This window comes from Jaculus jaculus, chromosome 9 (genome assembly GCF_020740685.1).
Source record: "Jaculus jaculus isolate mJacJac1 chromosome 9, mJacJac1.mat.Y.cur, whole genome shotgun sequence".
Lineage (NCBI taxonomy): Eukaryota > Metazoa > Chordata > Mammalia > Rodentia > Dipodidae > Jaculus > Jaculus jaculus.
This window is the reverse complement of record NC_059110.1, coordinates 132,131,575-132,151,248: the sequence shown is the minus strand read 5'-3', so window position 1 is coordinate 132,151,248 and position 19,674 is coordinate 132,131,575. Positions and strand designations below refer to the sequence as shown.

At 47.5% G+C, this 19,674-nt stretch overlaps 1 protein-coding gene across 1 annotated transcript in view; it reads right to left on the bottom strand.

The window, feature by feature from the left end:
* Window positions 1-19,674, bottom strand: part of Cacng4 (calcium voltage-gated channel auxiliary subunit gamma 4) — an 87,250-nt gene that overhangs the window by 8,019 nt on the left and 59,557 nt on the right. The window contains exon 2 of the mRNA XM_004655129.3: window positions 3,540-3,623. Coding sequence (XP_004655186.1) covers window positions 3,540-3,623 — 84 coding nt within the window. The remainder of the gene's footprint in view (window positions 1-3,539; window positions 3,624-19,674) is intronic.

The following is a 19,674-nucleotide window of genomic DNA, read 5'->3' as shown; positions in this document are numbered from 1 at the left end:
AAGCCAAATGTGCAAAGTGGCACAAGTTGGTTTGCAGTGGCAAGAGATCCCAGCATGCATTTGCATACTCTCTCTCTCAAATGAATAAATAAAATTAAAAAAAATACAAGTCCAGGGCTGGAGAAATGGCTTAGTGGTTGAGGCACTTGCCTGCAAAGCCAAAGGACCCAGATTCAATTCCCCAGGACCCATGTAAGCCAGATGCACAAGGAGGCGCACGCATCTGGAGTTCACTTGCAGTAGCTGGAGGCCTTGGTGTACCCATTCTCTCTCTCTCAAATAAAGAAAAATAAAATATTTTTTAAAAAATACAAGTCCAGCTGGGGGTAGTGGTGCACACCTTTAATCCCAGCACTTGGGTGGCAGAGGTAGGAGGATCACCACGAGTTTGAGGCCACCCTGAGATTACATAGTGAATTCCAGGTCAGCCTGATAGAGATTGAAACCCTACCTTGAAAAACCAAAACCAAAACCAAAAAACAGCAACAACAATAACAAAAAACTCCAACAAACAAAAGAAAACAAGTCTGCAGAGTCTACAGAGAAAGCAACACTAAATCAGATCCCTATCTTGTCCGCCAAGGCTCAGAGAACATTGCAGAGATGGGGAGAAAGATTATAAGAGACTCAGGGTGGGTGAGAATTGCTTGAGACACCGTGTTTTCCCTGTAGAGATTGACTGAGGCCTCTTGGTCTCCACAGTGAATACCAATAATCCCACCAATAACCAATTCTGCCCAAGGGTCTTTTCATTTAAAAAAAAATCAATACATTAAAAAAAAATACAAGCCTGGCTTAGGAAAATATATGTCTCATTGGTTGACTTCCTTCCTGAATTGTCTGCAATGGGGTGGGAGCCACCCAAGCCATGGTGCTCCACACGGGGACAGCCAAATTGTCCTGCAGACCCACGTTTGCCTAGAACCTTCCGTGACCTTTTCCAACCCTTGTTATCTGCCAGCCGTTCAGCCCTGCGGGGCAGATCTGTTTGTTTCCCTTGCTGTTGTATCCCACGTGCCTCGGAGCAGAGTATGCACACACAGTGTGTCTGTGATCACCTTTTATCACATGAGTGAATAAAGGACTCGCACGAGCCCCTTGCCCCCTGCAAACCCTCTCCCCAGTGTGTCAAAAGGCTAGGCAGAGACCAGTGGACTGAACACTGGGAACCAGGACAGCCCGGGACTGGGGGGATTTGAGGACTTTTGGGGCTGAAGCTGCTGGACGTATGCTCCCTGTGTTCCCCCAGGACCCTCACTCTGCCCCGCCTCACTCCGCCTGGGACCCCAAGAGGCTCACTATGTGGGCCAAACCAGCCTTCCGGACCCTGGCTGTTGGAGCAGAGTATCACCATGGAGTTTCCCCCTTGGCGTTCTTCTTCCAGACTGCAGGATAAACAGACTGAATTCTGTCCTGGCAGTCACAACTCCTGCTGGTCAGCCCCGTCCACCCGGAACCTGAAGGATGCCACTCATGTCGATTTATGCGAGCGACGATCCTGGGGTTGTACTGTGCGCAAGCCCCTCGGTGATCTATGACAGCCTCGTGGGAATCTCATTTGCCTGACCCCATGTGAGGCTCTGTTAAGCAGGCACGGAGGACAGACAGGAAGAAGAGACGAGGGAGGAGGGACGAGGGCAGGGTTCTGGTCACACTATTTTCAGGCTCTGCATCTGGCTGGAGCAGCCTGACACGGCCTCAGCTCCATGGGAACCACATGCTGTTCTATTTCATCCGATGACTCAGGATCCAAATCCTTTCTCATAGGGGGGAACAAAAAAAAAAAAAAAAAAGATCCGCAGGCAGGTGCACGGTGAATTGTGCTCCCGCTAAGAGCGCTGGTATTGATTCGGCCTACATGAAGCCGGGCCTCAGCCCCAGGGGTGCCGCAGCAAGCAGCTCTTTGTGGCACTTGGCTAATGGGAGAGGGGGATGGCGTGGAAATATTGCTGGCTCTGCCCCTGCTGCAGCTTGCTGTCCAGGGGAGGTGTTCACCGCCCCGGCTTGAGCTCTGGACTTTTAGGGGGTGGGGCCAGTTTATCCTTTGGGCTCCAGTCTGGGGACCTTCCTCAGCAGTAGGAGCAGATGGAGGCAGGGGCTCGGGGTGGTCCACAGGGGCGGTGGAAGGGACGCATCAGAAGCTGCTCTGCCACCTCCCTCGCCTCACGTGGGCTCATCTAGTACCTCAGGAACCTGTCTTAATCTGTGACTTGATCTGATTCTTGAAGAAAGGAATGCTGGGAAGTGTGTCTGGGAGGGCTGAGCAGGTGAAACTCTGGAAGGGCTATGTGCTTGGAGAGCCCAATCCCTCAGGGAGGCGTCTCCCAGGCATAGACACTCCCGCTTTCTCCCCTTCCTTCCTTCCTTCCTTCCTTCCTTCCTTCCTTCCTTCCTTCCTTCCTTCCTTCCTTCCTTCCTTCCTTCCCTCCCTCCCTCCCTCTCTCCCTCTCTCCTTCCTTCCTTCTTTCCTTCCTTCCTTCCTTCCTTCCTTCCTTCCTTCCTTCCTTCCTTCCTTCCTTCCTTCCCTCCCTCCCTCCCTCTCTCCCTCTCTCCTTCCTTCCTTCCTTCCTTCCTTCCCTCCCTCCCTCCCTCCCTCCCTCCCTCCCTCCCTCCCTCCCTTCCCTCCCTTCCCTCCCTCCCTCCCTCCCTCCCTCCCTCCCTCCTTCCTTCCTTCCCTCCCTCCCTCCCTCCCTCCCTCCCTCCCTCTCTCCCTCTCTCCTTCCTTCCTTCTTTCCTTCCTTCCTTCCTTCCTTCCTTCCTTCCTTCCTTCCTTCCCTCCCTCCCTCCCTCCCTCCCTCCTTCCTTCCTTCCCTCCCTCCCTCCCTCCCTTCCTCCCTTCCTTCCGTGTCTCCCCTCTTCCCTTTCTTTAGTTTGTTGTCATTTTTTGAGGCAGGGGCTCATAAGCCCAGGCTGGACTTGAACTCACTATGTAGCTCAGCTGCCCTTGGACTTCTGATCTTCTTTCTCACCTCTGCTTTCCAAGTGCTGGAATCACAGGTGAGAGGCACCAGACCTGGCTCCGTCTCTCCTTTTTGAAGAAACTGTGCTCACTCATGTGGACGCTACAGCACAACCTCGGGTGTCATTATCGGTAGTTTTGTCTCTTCAGTGTCTCTCCTAAGCCTGGGGCTCACCAATTAGGCAGGACTGGCTGACCAGTGAGTCTAGGGGTCCGCCTGTCCTCATGAATGGAAGGCAAGCCCTTTACTGACTCAGCCCATATCTTTTCATTCTCCTTTCCCTAGCACATCTGCTTACCCAGAGTTGCCCATGCCCAATGGCACCCCTGTGTTCCAGCCCCAGTGTTTCTTAGCCAGGGATCTGTCAGGCAAGCAACTCCACAGGAACTTGGGGTATGCAGCACGGTGGGGCAGTACTATGCCACATTCCACTCCCTGAGCTCATGATTTCTGAATGCAAGGAGTGTCTGTAGCCCCCAGAGCAAAGCCCCGGACGGACGTGCCCACAGGGGCCACGTCTCCAGCCCCTCCCAGCCTCCCTCACCACACGCACACAGCACCAGGGCAGCTGACACTCACGGAGGAGGTACTCTGAGCTGTCATGGTCATAGTCATTGTCCTCTGGAAAGTGGTTGATCCGGAAGCAGTGCCCTTTGTAGATCCCTGCAGGGAAGGAGAGCATAAGCAGGCTATAAGTGTTCTGTGGGTACACACATCCATTCATTGCAGACACAGTGACTGTGTGTGGGAAGCTCCTCTGGGCAGGCTGTGGGGAAGGAAAGAAGAAAGATTGATTCCATATTCCCTGCTTCTTGGCTGATGGACACGCACACACTCCACACAATAGCCTCACGGTGGGAGGAGTGCCCAACCATGACCATATCATTTACAGACTACGTTTGGACCCCCCTTGAAGGGGCAAGGACTCGTCACTAACCACTCGGCTAGGACAAAAGGCACCAAGCAGCAACGGGGTCCCGGTGCCCAAGGAGACTCTAGAGTCACAGTTTGAAACATAACAAAGATTTCTCCATGGGGAATGGGGTAGGGGGTCTTCCCCATGGAGCAAGGGTTGGGAGGTGGTCAGCCTGTCTATTTGTGCCATCCCCTTTCTCTTAAATACAAACTACACTGAATCTTTCTTAGGGCACATGCTGAACGTTGGAATGGGCCTCCATTCCACTCTCATAAATCTAAATACAGGATAAGAACATGGAGCAAGAGAAACTTCTGGAAGGGCTAAGATCATATCCAGCCTGGTTTTCTCCTCCTCCCCCTGAGAAGCTGCCTTTACAGGGTAGAAGGCGGGACTCCTGGGTTGTGTAGTAACTGCAGGCCATGGCAGTTCTCTCTTCTCGAAGCATTCATCCAGTTTCTCCCAGTCCCGTACTGCCCTGCAGCCTGGGAATGCCCACCACAGCACTGGACACCAACGAAGAGAGGGCTCACGCAGGATGCCACAGTCATGCCCTGCCGAAGTCTGACAGTCCTCGTGCCCTGTCAGCCTCCTCGGTCCTGAAGCCAACGGGCAGAGCTTTTTGCCTTAAGGCTCTCATGGGGACCGCGTGGGTCTCTTTCCAAGCCACGATGGCCAAGGCTTTCTCCACAGCTGCTGCCTCCAGCAGCCCAGCCTGACCTCGTGATGGGCGGCAGTCAGTCCTGGCAGCAGGAAGTATGCCAGCCACACACCTGACTCACTGTATCTCACCGAGGGGCCCTGCTGAGCCTGGCCTCCGATGAGCTGCTCCCTTGCACGCTGTCCACCCGCCAGGGCCTTCAGCTGCTGCCCCCACGGGCCTGCTTCCCAGGACAGCTGCTCAGAGGCGGTGCAGGCGGGCCGGGGTCTCCGAGGAGGGTCCCTGGGCGGGCGCACTGCAAAAGCGTTCGGTGTGGAGCCCGGTGTGAACACAGTTAACCCTTCAGTGTGATGACCGTCCTGCAGCCCTCACTCCCCAGGGCCCTCAGCAGAGTGACATGAGATGCCACTGGAGAGGTAGTAGCTTGATTCTCCCCCAAAGTGGTAGTTCGGCGAGGCTCATTGCTGCTGCACCCAGAGTCACACATTCTCTCTCTCTGCACGTGTCCTGTGAGAGTGTGCATGTGCATGCCACAGCACCTGTGTGGAGGTCAGAGGACAACCTCAGGTGTCCATCCTTGCCTCCCACCTTGTCTCTGTTGTTCTCTGCTACGTAGCATGGCCCGGGACCTCTCGGGGATCCTCCTGTTCCTGCCTCCCATCTCACTGGGATTAGATGCGCACTACTGCATCTCTTGGGGAGCTAAACTGAGAGCCTCACACGTGAGCAGCAAGCACTGTCCCCAGTGAGCCACCTCCCATGCCCTCTTTCCTTGCCGCAGCCATGTGTGGTTGAGCCAGTGGACAACTGTGCGGTACAGACCACCAGGGAAGGTTGGTCCCAGGATGACCGGGGCTGGCGGGCTCACAGAAGCCAGAGTACGCCAGCCATCAGCTCTCCCAACTCCTGGATCACACACCACCAATTTGAAATGTTCCCAAAGACCCAGAAGGAGCTTTTTCAGTAAGAATGGGCATGGCAGGCAGTGTTTTCTATGGTTTCCCCCCCACACACTTATTTTTTTTGCCCCTTTATATTATACAAATTCTTCTGCCACCTTGGATGAGCTGAGGGAGATGTGAGGTCTAGTCCTCCCAGGGCAGGCAAGGTGGCATCGGTGTTTCTGTGGGCTAGTCCCTAGCTAAGTACCGATCAGGAAAACACTATCTTGCTCCTAATCTATGTATCATTGTGTGGGCTCTCCGACCATCTCAGACCCTCATGTTTGCACAGGGCTCTTAACTGGTGAGCCACCTCTCCTCTCCAGCCCTGTGTTTTGTTTTAAATTAAATCTTATTTTGAGGTCACTATAGATCCATATGGAGCTGTAAGATAACATGGAGACATGAAGCACCTTTTCTTCAGGTTCTCCAGTGGTAATATCTTACAGAACTATAGCACAATGTCACATCTAGGATGGCGACGTTGATACCATGTATAGCAATTACCTTGTCCTTGCTGGGACAAAACACCCGACCAAAAGCAGCTGACGGGAGGAAAGGGTTTACTCCAGCTTACTGTTTCGAGGAGAGGCTTCCTGATGGCAGGGGAAGCAGGACAGGAACAGACAGCAGAGCAGTGGGGCATCCTCACACCTCTGGGGGGAAGTAGAAGAACCGGGCTTGGAGCTGGGTTAGCAAACCTCAAGGTCCACCTCCAGGGCCATACCTGCTCCGGCGACGCTCCATCTCCCAGTGGCCCTTCCAGCTGGGGACTGAGCATGGGGCTTCATCACAAACACAGCAGCCCACGTGACACAGAACAATCACAGCCGCCCTTCTGCAGGCACGTCCCTGTTTGCCTCAGTCCCTCCCGCACCCAAGGCAGCCATTACTAAATTGTAATTTATTTATTTTTTTATTTGAGAGAGAGAGAGAGAGAGAGAGAGAGAGAGAGGGAGAACTGGCATGCCAGGGCCTCAGCCACTGAAATTGAACTCCAGACACTTGCACCACCTAGTGGGCATGTGCGACCTGTGATTGCCTCACCTTTGTGTGTCTGGCTTATGTGGGACCTGGACAGTCAAACACGGGTCTTCAGGCTTCGCAGGCAAGTGCCTTAACCACTAAGCCATCTCTCTAGCCTCCTTTTTTCCCCCTAACTTTTAAATTATTTATTTATTTATTTATTTATTTTTAATCTTTAAGGCTTTTCTTGTTTTATTTTAGCTTAAAACAACAGAAACCTTATTGGGTAGTACAACCAAAATTGGAGATGTGATTGTTCTTGGAATGATAACTCAGTTAAAAGAGGTAAGTTGTATTTGCTATGCATTAGACTTTTTTTTTTGTTTGTTAGTGTCTTTACATTTATTTATTTATTTATTTATTTTAATTTTTATTAACATTTTCCATGATTATAAAATATATCCCATGGTAATTCCCTCCCTCCCCACCCCCACACTTTCCCGTTTGAAATTCCATTCTCCATCATATTACCTCCCCATTACAATCATTGTAATTACATATATACCTATTAAGTATCCTCCTCCCTTCCTTTCTCCACCCTTTATGTCTCCTTTTCAACTTACTGGCCTCTGCTACTAAGTATTTTCATTCTCATGCAGAAGCCCAGTCATCTGTAGCTAGGATCCACATATGAGAGAGAACATGTGGCGCTTGGCTTTCTGGGCCTGGGTTACCTGACTTAGTATAATACTTTCCAGGTCCATCCACTTTTCTGCAAATTTCATAACTTCATTTTTCTTTACCGCTGAGTAGAACTCCATTGTATAAATGTACCACATCTTCATTATCCACTCATCAGTTGAGGGACATCTAGGCTGGTTCCATTTCCCAGCTATTATAAATTGAGCAGCAATAAACATGGTTGAGCATGTACTTCTAAGGAAATGAGATGAGTCCTTTGGATATATGCCTAGGAGTGCTATAGCTGGGTCATATGGTAAATCAATCTCTAGCTGCTTTAGGAACCTCCACACTGTTTTCCACAATGGCTGGACCAGATTGCATTCCCACCAGCAGTGCAGAAGGGTTCCTTTTTTTCCACATCCCCGCCAACATTTATGATCATTTGTTTTCATGATGGTGGCCAATCTGACAGGAGTGAGATGGAATCTCAATGTAGTTTTAATCTGCATTTCCCTGATGACTAGTGACGTACAACATTTTTTTAGATGCTTATATGCCATTCGTATTTCTTCCTTTGAGAACTCTCTATTTAGCTCCATAGCCCATTTTTTGATTGGCTTGTTTGATTCCTTATTATTTAACTTTTTGAGTTCTTTGTATATTCTAGATATTAATCCTCTATCAGATATATAGCTGGCGAAGATTTTTTCCCATTCTGTAGGTTGCCTCTTTGCTTTTTTCACTGTGTCCTTTGCAGTGCAAAATCTTTGTAATTTCATTAGGTCCCAGTGGTTAATCTGTGGTTTTATTGCCTGAGCAATTGGGGTTGTATTCAGAAAGTCTTTGCCAAGACCAATATGTTGAAGGGTTTCCCCTACTTTTTCCTCTAGCAGTTTCAAAGTTTCCGGTCTGATGTTAAGGTCTTTAATCCATTTGGACTTAATTCTTGTGCATGGCGAGAGAGAAGAATCTATTTTCATCCTTCTGCAGATATTTATCCAGTTTTCAAAACACCATTTGCTGAAGAGGCTGTCTCTTCTCCAATGAGTATTTTTGGCATTTTTATCGAATATCAGGTGGCTATAGCTACTTGGGCTTACATCTGGGTCCTCTATTCTGTTCCACTGATCTACATGTCTGTTTTTGTGCCAGTACCATGCTGTTTTTGTTACTATGGCTGTGTAGTATAGGTTAAAATCAGGTATGGTGATACCACCAGCCTCTTTTTTGTTGCTCAGTATTATTTTAGATATTCGAGGTTTTTTGTGATTCCAAATGAATTTTTGGATTGTTTTTTCTATTTCCATGAAGAAAGCCTTTGGAATTTTGATAGGGATTGCATTAAATGTGTAGATTGCTTTAGGTAAGATTGCCATTTTCACGATATTGATTCTTCCAATCCAGGAACAAGGGATGTTTCTCCACTTTCTAGTGTCTTCTGCAATTTCTCGCTTGAGTGTTTTAAAGTTCTCATTGTATAGATTCTTTACTTCCTTGGTTAGGTTTATTCCAAGGTATTTTATTTTTTTTGATGCAATTGTGAATGGGAGTGATTCTCTGATTTCATCCTCTGTGTGTTTGTTGTTAGCATATATGAAGGCTACTGATTTCTGTGTATTTATTTTGTATCCTGCTACATTGCTGTAGGTTTTAATCAGCTCTAACAGCTTGCTAGTAGAGTCTTTAGGGTCCTTTATGTATGGAATCATGTCATCTGCAAATAATGATAACTTGATTTCTTCCTTTCCAATTTGTATCCCTTTTATGTGTGTCTCTTGCCTTATTGCTATGGCTAAGACTTCCAAAACTATATTAAATAGAAGTGGGGACAGTGGACACCCTTGTCTTGTTCCTGATTTTAGTGGAAAAGCTTCCAGTTTTTCCCCATTTAGTAATATGTTGGCTGTAGGCTTGTCATAAGTAGCCTTTATTATATTGAGATATGTTCCTTCTATTCCCAGTCTCTGTAGGACTTTTATCATGAAGGGATGTTGGATTTTGTCAAATGCTTTCTCTGCATCTAATGAAATGATCATGTGATTTTTGTCCTTCAACCCGTTTATGTAATGTATTACATTTATAGATTTGCGTATGTTGAACCATCCCTGCATCTCTGGGATAAAGCCTACTTGGTCAGGGTGAATGATCTTTTTGATATACTCTTGTATTCTGTTTGCCAATATTTTGTTGAGAATTTTTGCATCTATGTTCATGAGGGAGATTGGTCTGTAATTTTCTTTTTTTGTTCTATCTTTGCCTGGTTTTGGTATCAGGGTGATGCTGGCCTCATAGAAGGAGTTTGGTAGAATTCCTTCTTTTTCTATTTCCTGGAAAAGCTTAAGAAGCAATGGTGTTAGCTCTTCCTTAAAAGTCTGGTAAAATTCAGCAGTGAATCCATCCGGGCCTGGGCTTTTTTTAGTTGGGAGATTATTGATAACTGTTCGGATCTCCATGTTTGTTATAGGTCTATTTAAGTGATTAATCTCATTTTGATTTAATTTAGGTAGGTCATATAGATCAAGGAAATCATCCATTTCTTTCAGATTTTCATACTTTGTGGAGTATATGCTTTTATAGTATGTCCCTATGATTTTTTGAATTTCTCTGGAATCTGTTGTGATGTTACCTTGTTCATCTCTGATTTTATTAATTTGTGTCTCTTCTCTCTTTCTTTTGGTCAGATTTGCTAAGGGTTTATCAATCTTGTTTATCCTTTCAAAGAACCAACTCTTTGTTTCATTAATTCTTTGGATTGTTCTTTTTGTTTCTATTTCATTAATTTCTGCCCTAATCTTTATTATTTCTTCCCGTCTACTACTTTTTGGTTTGCCTTGTTCTTCTTTTTCCAAGGCTTTAAGGCGAAGCATTAGGTCGTTTACTTGCGACCTTTCTAATTTCTTAATATAGGCACTTAAGGCTATAAATTTACCTCTTAGAACTGCCTTCATTGTGTCCCAGAGATTTTGGTATGTTGTGTTCTCATTATCATTTGACTCTATAAATTTTTTGATTTCCTTTTTGATTTCTTCATTGACCCACTCATCATTTAGTAGTGTATTGTTTAGTTTCCATGATTTTGTGGATGCTCTATAGCCTTTCTTGCTACTGATTTGTAGTTTAATTCCATTGTGGTCAGATAGAATGCAAGGAATTATTTCAATTTTCCTGAATTTGTTAAGATTTGCTTTGTGTCCTAATATATGGTCTATTTTAGAGAATGTTCCATGTGCTGCTGAAAAGAATGTATATTCTGCAGCCTTTGGATGAAATGTCCTGTATATATCTGTTAGGTCCATTCCTTCTATGACCTCATTTAGTCCAGATGCTTCTCTGTTTATTCTTTCCCTGGATGACCTGTCAATTGATGAGAGTGGGGTGTTAAAGTCACCCACCACCACTGTGTTTGGTGTTATCTGTGACCTTAGTTCTAATAGTGTTTGTTTGACGAATTTGGGAGCCCCCATGTTAGGTGCATATATGTTTAGGATTGTAATGTCCTCCTGTTGGAGTGTGCCCTTAATCAATATAAAGTGACCTTCCTTATCTTTCTTGACTAACGTCGGACTAAAGTCTACCCTGTCTGATATTAGGATAGCAACCCCTGCTTGTTTTCTAGGCCCATTTGCTTGAAACACCGTCTTCCAACCTTTCACCCTAAGATAATGTCTATCCTTTGTAGAAAGGTGAGTTTCTTGGAGACAACAAATTGTAGGATCCTGCTTTTTAACCCAGTCTGCAAATCTATGTCTTTTCGTTGGGGCATTGAGACCGTTGATATTAAGAGATATTATTGAAAGGTGTGTATTTATGTTTGCCATTTTTGCGTGTGTGTGTGTGTTACTGGTTCTACCTGTGCTCTCTTCTGTTAACTGGTATTTGAGTATGAAAGATTTATGCGATCTGAAGAGAAACCAGAGTATTTTAAATTATTTTTTAATTTTAGAGAGAGAGAGAGACAGAGGGAGAGAAAACTGGCATATATTGTAATTTAATTAATTAATTAATTTATTTGAGAGAGACAAAGAGAAAGAGGTAGACACAGACAGAGAGAGTATGGGCCTGGCAGGGCTTCCTGGCCCTGCAAACAAATGTACCACTTGGTGCATCCGGCTTTATGTGGGTACTGGGGAATCAAACCTGGGCTGTCAGGCTTTGCAAGCAAGCAACTTTAACCCATTTTAAGTCTGTTCTACAAATGGAATCACATAGCACATAACCTTTGGGGACTGGCTATTTGTAGTCAGTGTAAGACTCTAGAGATTCCTATCCAAGCTGGGCACCAGTAGCTTGTTTGTTTCACTGCTGAGGCGCGTCCGTGGTGTTGAAGTTCCATTGTCTGTTTATTCATTACCCACCAAAGGGTGTCTGTTGTTTCTAGTGTTCATTACAGTACGTCTTGGAGTGTTGATGTGCAGGTTAAGGGGAGAACATACATTTTCACTTCCCTGGGATAAATGCCCAGGAGCGTAATTGTTGGGTCACATGATGGCATGTTTAGTTTCATAAGAGACTGCCAAACTGGTTTCTAGAATGGCTGTGGTCCTCTAAAGATAGAATTAAAGCATACCTTTTCACCTACAACCTGCTGTTTTCATTTAACTATAATTACAAACGTCTTTTCAGTTAAGAATGTCAGGTTGTTTTGGAAGAAAACTTTTATCTGCTAATTAAAAAAATAATAAGCTGCTATCAATCCAAAAGCTGTTAAAAAATCATAAGAGGAAGTGGAACAGGAATGAAGAGGAGTCTAAAACTTTCCCTGGCCCTGAGAACGCTAAAGAAAAATGTGCTTTGGCAGAAATAATGATATCATATATTTATATATTCAACCTGAAAATGTAACTCCCATTTTTGGAATGCTGGCTTACACACAGAAATATATGCTCCAAATATCCCTGCAATACATTTTGCTACCTCCCATGCTTCATTTAAGGTATTATTTATTTAATTTGTTTTGGTCATGCCGAGGGTGGAACTGAGGGTCTTGTGCATGCTGGGCAGGTGCTCTACCACTGAACTCTATCTCCCAGCCTCTTCATTTTCTAATGGAAACTGCACTCGGAAATATCATGGTCTAATACATTCGTTTTTGTTTCTTTTCTTTCAGTGTCAGGGGCAGAACCTAGAGTCTTACACGTTAGTCAAACACTGACACTAGACAACATCTCTAGCCTCTTGTTAGTAGCTGCATAAACGACCATAATCCTGGATGTATCAATGCAAGTTGTGCCCTAATAAATGGTTGTTGCTGTTCTTTGGGCCCGGTCCTCACAAGAGGGGTTCCTCTATGAAGGAATATGATCAAAGGGATCCTGAGCACATAAACTCTGCAATGACTCTTCTGCTCCCTCCCATCCTCCCTCCCTCCCGCTCCCTTCCTGTTTCCTTATACTCCAAGGTCTTCTGCACAGAAATGGCCATCATTGTGGGCTGAGTTCTATCACTGTGGCGGCTTAAATATAAAACGTTCTCCCTAGTCTCATGTGTTTGAATACTTGAATGCTTGATCTCGAGTTGGTGGTGCTATTTGGGTATTTTTTTTTTTTTGGGCGCTTTTTTTTTTTTTTTTTTTTTGCTTTGTTTTGTTTTTTCTAGCTCAGGCTGACCTGGAATTCACTATGTAGTCTCAGGGTGGCCTTGAACTCTCAAGGATCCTCCTACTTCTGCCTCCTGAGTGCTGGGATTAAAGGTGTGTGCCACCATGCCCGTTTCTTTTCTTTTTTGGGTGGGGGGAGCTTTTTGAAGGTGGAGGTTTGCTGGAGGAAGTATGTCCCTGGGATCAGGCCCTGAGGGGTCACAGTCCAGCCCTGCTTGGTGCTCTTGATCTTTTTCTGCTTGCCATGCTGGCGTGACAGTATGAGGAGGCTGTCTGCTCCTGCCCGCTTTGCATGCCATGACAAACACTGCCCTCAAAGCTGCGAGCCTAGACAAACCACTTCCATCCGTGACCTGCTTTTGGTTGGATATTTTGTCCCAGCAATGAGAAAGCAACTGCTGTAGCTGCCCTGAAAGGCATGTTGTGGTTCGAACTCACAGCGTCTATGGAGAAACTTGTGCCTGTCAGCGGTCCATCACTGTGACATAACATGTGAGACAGACAGCATAAGAGGGGGCTGGACAGATGGCTGTGTGGTTAAGGCGCTTGCCTGAAAAGCCAAAGGGCCCAGGTTCAATTCTCCAGGACCCACGTAAGCCAGATGTACAAGTTGGAGCACGCATCTGTTGTTTATTTGCAGTGGCTAGATTTTCTCTCTCTCTGCCTCTTTCAAATAAACAAATAAAAATAAATAATTTAGAAAAAATATCATAAGGGGAAGAACTGTTTGTTTGGGTTCATGGTTTCTAAGGGATTGGTCTGTGGTTCTGTCCTGTTATTTGGGCCTGTGGGCACACAGTATGTTATGACGGAGAGCGTAAGGCAGGGGTCTTGTTCATGGTGTCTGGGAGCAAAGAAAAAAAAAAAAAGAGTTCAGGGTCACAAATCTTCTTTATGGGTGTGACCTCAATAACCTCCTCTCTCTAGGCCCTATCTCTCTCTTTTAAATATTGTATTTATTTATTTATAAGCAGAGAGGGAGAGAGAGAGAGAGAGCGATAAAAGAGTCACAGAGAGAATGGGCACACCAGGGTCTCCAACCTGTGCAAACACATTCCAAATGCATGTGCCTCTTTGTGCATCTGGCTTTACATGGGTACTGGGGAATTGAACCTGGGTTATTAGGCTCTGTAGGCAAATGCCTTAACCATTGAGCTGTCTCTCCAGCCCCTAGGCCCTGTCTCTTAAAGGTTCTATTGCCTCCAAACAGTGTCAACAGACTAGGGCCAAGCCTGTAACACATGGGCCTCTGTGTGTGTGTGGTGGGGCGGCATTCCAGATCCAAAGTAGCTTGTTTGAAAAGAGGGTCTGGTCTTGCAGATAGAATCATGTTAAGTGGTCATGTGGGTTAGGGTGCGCCTTTCACAGGCAGGGAGCCTGGCCTACCACCCACCAATCCTGCCACATCCAGTGGGAAGAAGGGGTGGGTTGTGGGACAGAAGGTCCCTAGTTGTCTTTGGCTTCATGAACAGTGAAAGAGGTTACTAATCTTAGTGAGCTAGCTAACCTAAGCATGCCCTTAGGTTAGATCTCTTCAGCTTTCTTTCCTGAGGCTATAAAAGCTCTCTTTACCCTCTCTCCACCCTCCAGGTGCAGTCTAGTCTCTCAGCCGCCTGAAGCGCAGCACCAACCAGCAAACCCAATACCCTGATTGGCAGTGAACAGCCAGAGCCCATCTAGGCCGCCCCCTTCCTCCTTCTCTGGGCCCCGTGCTTTGTTAAGGGGGACTTAGCATTCCTGATGACTCAGTTTCCTGGGGCTTTTTTTTTTTTTTTTCTACACGAGTCACCTCACTTTCCCCCAACCTGTTTGTTTGAAGAGCAATGTTTAGTCCTGAGGATTTCACATTTGTCACCGTCAAGTTTAATTTCGTTAGCATTGGCTTAAGGCATTTAATGTGGAGAGAAATTACTGGCTGATGCGAGAAGTGAGAAAGAAAGCCATTTCCCCACATACTTCCCATGTGGACTTTCTCAGTGACATAGAACACTTGCTGTGTGATCTACTGCGATATTCAGAATGCTTAATTTTGAGTTTCTGGATCAGAGATGCTGTAAGACTTCTGGGGTGGCATGGTGTGAGTGTGTGTGTGTGTGTGACTGACTTGTGGCTCTCAGGAGCATTCGGAAGCCACATTGTTAGTCATGTGGTCCCGGCAAGCTATATCTTCATCCATCAAACACTGGAGGAGGGGTTGGGGAGATCACTCAGCAGTTAAATGCACTCGCTTATAAAGCCTGAAAGCTGGAGTTCAGGTCCGCAGCACATTTGTAAAACCAGATGCACAAAGTGGCGCATGCGTGGGAGTTCACCGTTAGCATCAGACTGGCGGGGCGGCAGGGGCCTGAGGGCCTGCACCGCCTCTCGACACGTGCGGACGAGGGGCAGGAGGGTCAGTGTACGTGACAGCTCATCCAGCTTCTGTCATGAACCGCTTTTCTTAAATGCGTATCTACAGGCATAGAAAACATCTAGAAAGAGCTTTCTCCGAATGTGTCCAGGGTTCTGTTTTTGAGTGTTAGGGTAAGGGGTAAACTATTTTTTTTCTGGACATTCTGTGTTTTTCAAATTTCTTGCCAGGTCTGTTAAAGAACCAATAAATATTATTAAAAGAAAGTAAAGGGCTGCAGAGATGGCTCAGCGGTTAAGGCACTTTCCTGCAAAGCCAAAGGACCCAGGTTCATTTTGCTAGCACCCACGTAAGCCAGATGCACAAGGTGGCACAAGCATCTGGAGTTCATCTGCAGTGGCTAGAGGCCCTGGCACACCCATTCATTCTCTCTCCTAAATAAATAAATAAATAAAATTACACACACACACATATATATTGTTTTTTCAAGGTAGGGTCTCACCCTAGCCCAGGCTGACCTGGAACTCACTATGTATTCTCAGGGTGGCCTTGAACTCACAACAATCCTCCTACCTCTGCCTCTCGAGTGGTGTGATTAGAAAATAGTAGCCAGGCATGGTGGTGCACGCCTTTAATCCCAACGCTTGGGAGGCACAGGTCGGGGATCGCTGTGAGTGCGAGGCCACCCTGAGACTCCACAGTGAATTCCAAGTCAGTTTAGGTGACAGAGAAGAGAGAGGTCCTTCCTTGAAAACTCATAAAAGAAAGAAAGAAAGTGAAAAGAACTAGATCCTTCCATTGAGAACAAGGAGGCAGGTCTCAAGTGGCAAGAGATGCCCTCAGCCATGGAACCCGGTGAGCCAGGTGTGAACTGTGGCGGCAGGTGTTGGGTTCAGGGTTCACAAAGGAAAACCAAGAAGGACAGTTTCTTGGGCCCAGGGTCTTGTTTAAGGTCAGGATAGGCTGGCGCGATCTGAAAAGGGGAGGAAAGGAGATGCACAGACAGATAACTTCTTGGATCAAAGGCTTCATTGTAATGGGGGAGAGAAGAGAGGCAGGGGGAGAGGGAGGAAAGGAGAGGGGAGAAGAGAGAGAAAGGGGGTACTGTACCAGAAGGGGGGAGGAGCAAGAGAGAGAGAGAGAGAGAGAAAAGGTGTGGGGGGGATGCTGTTCCTGGAGCAAGTTAGCTGGAGAGCTAGTGAGAACCAAGGGGGGTTCTACGGAGAGAGGCTTCTGCTCTAGGAGGGAGGGTCTTGGAGGTAGGAGTTGTGGGGTGGGGGAGGGGCTTTTCCTCTTCTTTGCCCAGAAGAACCCTCGATTGTCATACCAGAAAGTAGTCCCATGGTTTCCCAGGACAAGCATGGCCGGTGGTAGAAGGGGGAGGGGGAGATGGGTAGAGCACTTTGGGATTCTAAGAGCACGTGCGTGTGTGCGTGTGTGTGCGTGTGTGCGTGTGTGTGTAGATCATGCCCTGGGACTACGTAGGACAAGATCTTCAGTGCTGAAGCTGGTAACGTGGTCACTCTTTGTTGCCGTCAGCCTCGCATTGCTGGTAGAAATCACCCAGCCAAGAGCAGCTGGTGGGAAAAAGAGGTTTATTTTGGTTTTCAGGCTCGAGGGGAAGCCCCACGATGGCAAGGGAAACAATGGCATGAGCAGAGGGTGGACACCACCCCCTGGCCCACATAAGGGGGACAACAGGAACAGGAGAGTGTGCCAAATAATGGCAAGGGGACACTGGCTATAACACCCATAAGTTCGCCCTCAACAATGCACTGCCTCCAGGAGGCTTTAATTTCCAAATCGCCATCAGCTGGGAGACTAGCATTCAGAACACCTATGTTTATGGGGGACACCTGACTCAAACCACCACCTCCTTGGAACCATTTCAAGGGTGTGCGCATCTGATGCCAGCCTCCATCACAGGCACCTCAGCGGCCGCTGCAATGAAGGGAATCCTGGAGAAAGGAACGTCAGCTGGTGACTTCCTCAAGGTGAGCATACCTGTAGACCTCTGCAAGGCATTTCCATAGCATTACGTCACCCCATCTCACCGGCCTTAGCAGCAGCAGCAGCAGCAGGCAATGTTGGCACACCGGCCTGCCCACCTCACATTTCTGGCTCACCTTTTACTCCAGCCACTCACTGCTGTGGTCAACGGTGTCATGCACACGTCCCCTGCCCATACCCTAATTATTTCTTGCTTTTTGCTCATGGCAATGGGTAGGTTGCCTAGGGGAACTGCTCCTCAGGCCCCAGTTTGATACCTACCCGGTGACTTTTGAGCACCAGAGGATGGCATGGGAGCTGGTGAAAAACATTCCCAGAGTCTGTCCTTCGGGAGGATGGTTCCGCTGTCCATCCTACATTTTTTTTTTTTTTTCTGGGAAGGTGGGGTCCAGCAGGTCTGGGCAAATGGTGAGGAACTCAGGACAACCTTACCAGGGCTCCCCCTCCTCCGTACCTAGTCTTGAAGATGGCCACTGGAGATACCCCCACATGCAAGCGTGGGGTTTGGGCTCAGATCAAAGCTTAGCCTGCTAAGCGCGTTCCATGGGATGGCGCCTTGCCGGTCTATAATAAGCCTCCTTCGGAGGTGGAGGAAGGAGGCTTGCAGAGGCCCGCAGACGTGCTTGAACAAGCCTACTACGCAGGCCCAACACGAGGCCACCAGCGACTCTACTCCTTGCTGGGAAGCCACCTACTACGTCCCATTTCACTGAAGAGGAGGGTGAGGCTCAGGGGACGCCTTCTGTGCGCACGGCACGGGGGCAGTGCCCGGAAAGCCGCTTCCTGGCCCGCCCCCAGTGCTCTTCACTGCCACCCGGATGCCATGCGCAAACAGAAGCAGACTCTTCAGGCAGTGTGACCTTTGCCTTTCTCTCCAGGACAGATAGGGACACAAGGCTGGCTACGGAGAAATGGCTTCTGGACAGCGACATGGGGGGTGGTGGCAATCGGCTGGGGGAGGCAGACCCAGAGAGGAGAACGGCTCTGGGAGACCAACGTGAACAGGCAGTGGAAGAGGCAAGGGGAGAAAGTCTTTGGTGTTCATTCATTCATCCCCAACACTGTTTCTACTGCTTACTCGCCATCCATCCATCCATCCATCCATCCATCCATCCATCCATCCATCCCTCCATCCCTCCCTCAGCAGCATTTTCATGGCTGACTCATCATCATTCATTCCTTGGCTGCTCGGTCTCCAGAACTTCATTCATTCCTTCATTCCTCAGCTGTATCTCTCCTGAGCATCCAATGATGACTGCACACACCATGTTTAAGGGCTGGGAGCCTTCACAGATCTCCCATTGTGAGGGTGGGCAGAGATGCAGCAAGAGAAAGTGAGCGAGTATCTCCAGCATTTCAGACTGATGGCGTGGACTGGGGACTGGCGTGGCGTGGTTGTTTGAACGTGAAATATTCCCCATAGCTTCCAGTTTTGTGATTAAGGTTCCTACTTAGCCGGCCATGGTGGCGCACACCTTTAATCCCCACACATGGGAGGCTGAGGTTGGGGGCGGGATTGTTGAGAGTTCAAGGTCAGCCTGAGATTACATAGTGAATTCCAGGGGAGCTTGGGCTGGAGCAAAACCTTACCACAAAAAGCAAAAGCAAAAACAAACAAACAAAAACAAAAAAACAACCAAACAAAGTAGTCTCCATCTAGGTGGAGCCTTGTCAGAGGAAGTGTGTCTCGAGGTTGATAAGCCCGGCTCAAGTGTGAAGATAAGAGCTGGCTGTGTGTTTTCTCTACCATGACGACACCGCCCTTCGGAACTGTGAGGCTGAAATAAGCTCCTTCCTCTGATAAGCTGCTTCTGGTTGGGTGTTTTGCCCCAGTCACAAGAGCTAACTGCTACACATGGTCTAGCAGACAGGGATAGGATCTGAGGGTCTTAGCTTGTGGAACACCAGAAATTGAGGCCGAGCTCAGAGCTGAGGTGGCAGTGAAGGTGCAGAACAGAGTCTATACCTGGTGGGAAATATCTTTTTTTTTTTTGTTGTTGTTGTTTGTTTGTTTTTTTGAGGTAGGTTCTCACTGTAGCCCAGGCTGACCTGGAATTCACTATGGAGTCTCAGGGTGTCCTTGAACCCACAAGGATCCTCCTATCTGTATCTGATGGAAGACGCCTCTGCAGGGGCTGTAGAGGATCCCCACCCCTCAGAGTCGACTCGGGAGAAGCAGCAGAAAAGAGCCACAGTTGTCACCACAGAAATGTTAAATGTTTGAGGTGATGGAAATCCTAATTACTCGCATTTCTTTAACTGCCGAGCTAGCTCCCCAGCCTGCTAATTACTCAAATTTCTTCACTGTATGCATGTCTCCAAACTTCACACTGCCTCATAAATATGTACAACCGAGTGCCAGTTAAATGTACTCCCAGCCAGTGATCCCAAATCTGAGGAGGCTGAGGCTGGAGGGATATGAGTTCAATACCATCCTGGGCTACATAGGGAGACATTGTCTCAAAACCCACAAGCAAATGAGGAGAGAGAGAGAGAGAGAGAGAATAAAAATTACAACAGAAAGAGACCAGACTTGCTCCAGACCAGAGGAGGTGAGGGCAAGAACCACTCCTGGCTCTGGAAACTTGTT